This window comes from Etheostoma spectabile, chromosome 20 (assembly GCF_008692095.1).
Source record: "Etheostoma spectabile isolate EspeVRDwgs_2016 chromosome 20, UIUC_Espe_1.0, whole genome shotgun sequence".
Lineage (NCBI taxonomy): Eukaryota > Metazoa > Chordata > Actinopteri > Perciformes > Percidae > Etheostoma > Etheostoma spectabile.
The window spans coordinates 13,236,657-13,243,832 of record NC_045752.1 but is presented as its reverse complement, the minus strand read 5'-3'; the positions used below and the strand labels follow the sequence as shown (position 1 = coordinate 13,243,832).

Sequence of the window (7,176 nt, the reverse complement as noted above, 5' to 3'; positions counted from 1 at the left end):
TATATATATATATATATATATATATATATATATATATATATCTTAGTCTTGTTTATGAAACCATATGTGGCTGCAAAAAGACACCAGTAGTAAATCTTAATTGGATGTAAATTCAAAGACAATTTACATGATTACACTGGGGTTCAAGCGCAATTTATTTCTTTATTATTTCTTTGTTTCTTTTAAGATGTTGTTAATTTCTTTTTTATTGGTGTTCTTTCTAGAGTGGCAGAGATTTAGTGGTGTTATATAGTATCTATAAAAGAACATGTAAAACATCACTGATATTGAGATGCACAGCGTGAATGGTGGAAAAATAAGTCTGAGAAACTGTCTGCAATCAAATATATGTTTAAAAGAAGTTGTTTGAAGGTATCCCGGTTAGTGTAGATGTATATTTGCTAAGTTGAAAATTTCCCTCAGTTTTACTGTGCTGTGTGTTGCCTTTAACATCATTGCCTGGCTATCTAGTGCCCCTGACTGCCGTGAGGAGCATGGACATTTATGATGAGCGGACCACCACCATGCGGGTAAGATGGGAGGAGGCAGTGGGTGCTACTGGCTACATGCTGCTCTACAGCGCCATCAATGCCACTGAGCCCACCCTTGATCAGGAGGTAAGAGACATTACCGGAACACTGAGAACACAGTGTGAGTGAATGAAAGGGCATACAGCCAATCAGCTGTAGATATAACAGATTTTTACAAGGAAAAAATGAACATAAGCACATGTTTATGGGTGTACACATGCTTGCATGCACTCATATGCACTGTACACACAGCAAAGACACCTCTAAACACTGTAAGTGACCAAACACTTCAATCTGCTGTCAGCAGTTCTTGACAAAATACAGACGTCACACACTGAAATCACATAACAAAGCCACCTGTGTTCATCTCACCATTCAGCACACAAGGCAAAAGGCAAAATACAGAGGAACATTGTTGGTCGAAAAGGGCTGGGTGAACCATGAGCTCACTCTGCCAAGGGAACATCATCATTTGTTCATAAAGTGTCAAACCCAGTGGGTCGTAACCGGAATCGGCAGATGTGCCGCAACCAGAATATTTCTCCCACTCTTCTCATCCAAATGTCTCTATCTAAGTCACTAAGGAGTCCCTGTCATCCACTTCCCCTCTGACCCTATGTTGTTGGTTTGGTCTGGTCTTGTTGCAGATCAGAGTGGGAGGAGATAAGACTGATGTCCAGCTTGTGAAGTTACTCCCGAACACGGCTTACTCACTCTCCCTCTTCGCCTTGCATGGAGAGTCAGCTAGTGAACCACTGACCAAGCAGGGAGTCACCCGTATGTACTGTGGGAACTGAATCATGGGTTGATTGTTATTATGTAGCACATACAGTATTTCATGAAGCTGATATTGTGTGTTTAATGATCATATCTTACAGTAGGTTTATGGGGGCCATTGTGGACTCAATATTGTCTTTAAAAATGCTTAAATATAAACCTGAAACTAACACTAACCATCTGCCCCGTTTTCAGGGCCCTTGCCACCTGCGGGCAAACTGACAGTTCGTGACGTCACCCACAGTGCCATGAGGCTTATTTGGGATGCTGCTCCTGGTCTTGTTCGCAAGTACCTTGTCACCTACAAGCCCGAGGATGGAGATGCTAAAGAAGTGAGTTTGATTCCAATCCTGCTTAGCACTTTTTTTCCTATTAAAGCCATAGAAAACATGTAAAGTAAAGTTGTCAGCAGACTATGTTTTTACTAGTCCAATACTCTCATGTTTTCCTTACAAACTATTATTGCCTGTTGTCTGTTTGAGCCATTAGCTTTGATGGTGATGAATATATATAAATATTTTTCACTGATCCCTTTATATTTAGGCGGAGACCATATAATGAAGATCACAGCTGGTTGGATGGAGTTTAGGGAATGCTTTGGAGTCCAATGAAAAGATTATGAAACTATCAGAATATGTTTTTTACGGGGGTTAAAGGGTGGATTGGACAGCTACTTTATGGTTGCATTTCCCCTTTTAGGAGTTCTTGGGCTACAGCAGCAAACTCTGTGGTCTGTGTTTTGCTACTTCCTTAGCCATAAATCAGGTGGGGGTGATCCTCAAAGCTCCTCTGATGGAAACACACATGTGAAAGTGACTCATGGGCAGAGGATGCAAAAATTCAGAGCGTAGGGAGCAAAAGCTTACTGCTCAGAAAGTAGCAGAATGTCATGTTTGACCTAATGGATTATGTGATAGAGCCTAACGAGTGACAGTATGCAACTCACAAGACAGACCGCAGGCCATATTCCCTCTGCTATTCCAGAGAGCCAAGTACAGTGTCTTCCAAGACTTATAACTCAAATTATAAAGCAAAAGATCAGACAAACATACAGCAACTGTTCAAGTTAAGTTAATTTCTTGAAATTCAGCAAAATAAAATGTAATAGGATCAAGAGCAGTGAAAAGCGGTGTGGTGTTTTCTATAAGTATTCCAGGGTTTCTTTTCAGGTTTTTTATTTTTGTTGCTTGTTTGTGGTGCACCTTTCCTACATGTCTTATTAGGAGCACATTCCTTCTGTTGCCAGTGTTTCTGGAAACTTGTGCTGTGAACGGAATTAAACTTTTGCAAGACTCGGCAAAACATGGCTAAAGAGAAAAAAAACATCTAAAGTTCTTTGTACTTTCACAGATCAACATAAATATTTTCATTAATGACTTTGTGTAAAAAATTTTAACAAGCGTGTTTGATTGTTCTACAGCTGGAAGTGGGAGGAAGTGTGACCACTAGACAATTGGATAACCTGATTTCACAGACTGAGTATGGCCTGACTGTTACTCCTATCTATGATGAGGGACCTGGTCAACCAATGTTAGGAAATGCAATCACTGGTAAGAGTGAAAATTGTCATTATTATGACATTGTGGATAATGGGCACTGTCCCCGGTTGACTCTACCTAACTTCTCTCCAACTATTCTTTAGATGTGGTTCCTGCCCCAAAGAACCTGCGATTCTCAGAAGTTACCGAGACCAGCTTCAGAGCCACCTGGGAGCATGGAGCTCCTGACGTGGCTATGTACCGCGTTGGCTGGACCAAAAAAGGAGATAGTAACTTCCAATATGTAAGAAAAAAACCCAGCTGTCCCAGATGTTTACATCCCTAATAATTCATGCAGGTATTTTTTGGACGAGTCCCACAGAAATGCTTTGGCAATACTTTGAAAAAAACCTCCTGTGGACCCAGTCGGAACATCTAAAAAACAGACTTTTTGCACCAATTTAATTATAATCACTCTAATATGAATCTTTTCTTGCTTGCCTTTGGTTTTTATTGGCTTGAATTTCCCTGAGGCACTTTCCATCACGCTGTGATTGTGTTTTTCTCATCAGGCCATTCTCAACAGTGATGAGGCAACCCACGTTCTGGAGAACTTGGAACCAGACTCACCCTATGATGTGTCTGTCACAGCAATCTATCCAGATGAATCAGAGAGCGAGGATCTGCTGGGCACTGAGAGGACATGTAAGATGCACACACCCCAGCAGCTCTGTGATGACGACTGAACAATAACTTTAGTTAACACTGTTTTGCCTCAGTTGCTTGACAAAAGACCAATGATTAACTTTTCGATTTTACCCATTGGGAATATGCTAAGTGAAATGTTGAGCAAAGGATATGCCCATTGTACCTTTCTATTTCTGCCTCTAGTGCCTATAGGGTCCACGAATGATGGTAACAGATGTAAGTATTTTTGTGGTAAAGCAAGAGGATGCTTTTTCTTTCAAGTGATGAAAGCATGTTATTATTTCAACCAGTCGTCGGCACTTTTGTTCATTGTACAACCATCATTACATCATCAAGCAAGGCCCTTAACCCATCCACTGCTCTAGCGGTGCTGTGATGCACCTCACACAGCTGATTTTATTATGTTTGTCTGTCCTTTTCTGTGTTTGTCCCATACCATTCATCCCATGGCTGTTCCTGAATCTGTCAGTCAAATGACAAATTAAATGGCTGAAGATAGATTTCAACCATGCATGCCTTGCAAACAGGGACTTGAATCTTGTTAAGAAGCCCATTCCATCATCCATCATCTATCCATCGCATTCATCCATGCATTTATCAATCCATCCATAATCATCCTTCCATCAATCCATTGCTGTTCACGAGAATTCATCCCTGCTTCAGAAAAGACAAAATCCCAGAGGAAGAATTGTCTTTTCTTCTTTAAAGCTGCAATCCTTGATACAAATCAGTTGGTAAAGCTGCTTTGTTTTACCATAAAGTGCATGTGAATTATAATAGATGCAAATGAACTATTATTTGATGAAAAATTAGTATTTCAATACATTCAAGTCAGAGTAGATATTTTAGCATAAGCTGACCAACGTATCAAGGACATGTGTCTTTAAAATATATTTTCAAGGAAATCCACTGGAAAAAGTGCTTTTACTACATGTAACTGACATACATGACAAGGTTGTAATTTCAATATGTGCATGTGCATGCGTTTTCCAGTGCCTAGAGGGCCTCCTACCAACTTGGTTGTGTTCAACGAAACCACCACCACTCTAAACGCTAGGTGGAATCCAGCTCCAGGCCGCGTCCAGAACTACAAGATCACTTATGTCCCCACAGCTGGAGGCAGGAGCCAGACTGTAAGTCACACAACAGACATAAAATGAATGTAAGACATAAAGTATTAATTTATAAGGTTTACGTAGAATTTCTAAACACAAAAGAGAAGATTGAGAGTTTAGTAAAAAAAAAAAAGCCTTTCTCAAAGGAAAACATGTTGTGGTAGTTTAACGGCAAAGGAGAAAAACTAGTTATACTTTAAACTGAATAATTTGTAAAAGGAAAATACAGTAGTATCAGCAGTATTAGGCTACTTACTCCTTATTTGTCTCATCCTTGCCTTCTTTACTGGTCTTCAGTCTAGCATTACTTAGCCAGGCAAACTGGCGATCGTGGCTCCTTGAGCTTTAACTCAATCACTGGATTTGCTTCTTCCTTCAGAGCTTATTTGTCTACAATAAATATATGCTTTTGCATTATTTTAGTTTATCCTAAGTCAAATCTCTTAATCTGTTGTTTAAATATGGCAGAATTATTATGGACAAAACCCTTCCTAGTTTTTCTCAATATTTCTAGTTTTTCTCAATATTTCCTGATACTGCAGACAGTCTCCCACTGGTCATGCATTCTTTTGGCTGCCTCACTGAATATAAAATACTTTTTGGATAACAGTTGAATATTTTGGTTACAATTTGCTGTTAAACATTTTCTTTTTGCTTCCATACGCAAGACTTAAAAGCAAGTGTGCTAAATGGTGCTTATTGCACAAGCCCATACACAGGACTACAGACTAATAGGCACGCAGATAAGCTGTGAAACGACCCCTTAAATCAATGTTAGATGTTCCAGACAACTTTGGTAAATTATATTTTATCCACACTACTTGGCATTTATGGGTTTTGAGAAGTTGCTTAAGAGAGATCAAATTTAGATTTTGTAAAAAGTTGACACATTTTTAGGGCAGATAATTTAACATCTCTAATATATGAATAGACAGTAAACAGATACTTCAGAGATTAAACTTTGATGGTTTGGATGTTTTGTGTGTGTGTGTGTGTGTATGTGTGTGTGTGTGTGTGTGTGTGTGTGTGTGTTTGGTGTGTGTTAGTGGTTGTGTGTGTTTGTTTGTGTGTAATTAGAAAGCACTATGTCCATGGGTGTCTTATATTATAAAGTAGTTACTTAGGTCTTGGTTGACGATTACTTTCCCTTCTAACACAAGATGGGATGTTTTCCTCTTTAGTATTTTAGATTGCCTGGGTGATATCTCACTAAAAGGTAGATAGAAAACTGGAAGCTAACAAGCTAGCATCCCCCAAGTTGTCTTGGTTGCCTGTCAGGATTTCAAAAAGTATTGCTAATCAAGAGAGTTTTTCATTATTTTGTCTGGGACAAGTCTGTTTTCGGAAATGTCTGACACACATTTTGTACTTGTGTACAAGAAAACAACTGCATTGCCAAATTACAAAACTTCCTTCCGTTTGTTTTCCTTTTCTTTTTTTTGCTGATAAAAGAAAAAATGATTCAGCCAGCTGGTCGAGAGACGGAGTATTAAGTGATTAAAAAAAATCGACAGAGGAGTAAAGAGGATGTAAACGCACAGGCGCCTAAAATATCATACCCAAATTCACATTAAAAAACAGCCAGAGAAATGTAGTAAATTCATCACCAGTCACGACTGTTGACAAGAAATCCGACTGTTTCAGCCATCAGTGTACATATTTACCTTGGCAAGTGTGCTATGTATTAATCAAGTCTAAACAGACTCCAACCATTCCTCCTCTGAAATGTTGACGGTCTTGTAGTTTTCAGGTAGAAATCCTTCCTTCAACTTATTGATGTCAATTGAAGGCACCCATGGAGAGTTGGTAAACTCTTTGACCCATCCAATAAACAGATCAAATACCTTTTCCCTTAGTGTATACTGGAGTTGCTAAAGGCTGTTGAAAGCGATAGCAAGACAGATGCATTTTGTAGAAAATGCAAATATATTTCAAAGAGAATGAAGAGCCTAGTTGCATTTTACTGTAACCAACTAAACTAGTACGCATTTGTTTGACTGGCTAAATTCATCACGTCTATTGGGCGCCAAGTGAGCTCACCTTATAGTGCGCCCCATGTACAGAGGCTTTGTCCAAAGCTGTCCAGCTAAGCTGTCCTGTCAATTAAAGGCCTACAAATGGCAAGATAAATCTTAAAATAAAAATTCATCACGTCTACATTGAATATGATCATCTCAGGTTTACAAACATTTGACAGCACATATATATATATATATATATATATATAAGCTATATCGATTAATATATATTATATAACAGTATATATATAACAACACTACCGTCAAAAGTATGGGCCACTTACAATTCCATTCCACTTAGTTAGACAGAATACCAGCTGATCTGAGTGGGGGCTGATCTTAATGCAATACTACATTGCCCATTATCAGCAACCATTATCAATGTTCCAAAGGCTATTCTGTTCACTAATGGATATCATTTAAAAAAAAAACTAACTGAGAAAACATTGGAGAACCCTTTTACAATTATGTAAGCACATAATGTAATGTGAAAACTGCTGTGCTGGTTAAAAAAACAATGCAACTGATCTCAACTGTTATTCTGTCTATA

The 7,176-nt window shown here is 38.7% G+C and overlaps 1 protein-coding gene across 4 annotated transcripts in view; it reads left to right on the top strand.

Annotated features, from left to right (window-relative positions):
* Window positions 1-7,176, top strand: part of col12a1a (collagen, type XII, alpha 1a) — a 57,049-nt gene that overhangs the window by 23,975 nt on the left and 25,898 nt on the right. For 3 of the 4 annotated variants that reach the window (XM_032500482.1, XM_032500480.1, XM_032500483.1), the window contains 8 exons: window positions 472-617; window positions 1,178-1,307; window positions 1,503-1,639; window positions 2,728-2,857; window positions 2,950-3,089; window positions 3,358-3,490; window positions 3,677-3,709; window positions 4,487-4,626. In XM_032500482.1, coding sequence (XP_032356373.1) covers window positions 472-617; window positions 1,178-1,307; window positions 1,503-1,639; window positions 2,728-2,857; window positions 2,950-3,089; window positions 3,358-3,490; window positions 3,677-3,709; window positions 4,487-4,626 — 989 coding nt within the window. The remainder of the gene's footprint in view (window positions 1-471; window positions 618-1,177; window positions 1,308-1,502; window positions 1,640-2,727; window positions 2,858-2,949; window positions 3,090-3,357; window positions 3,491-3,676; window positions 3,710-4,486; window positions 4,627-7,176) is intronic. The other variant, XM_032500481.1, reaches the window with a different exon arrangement.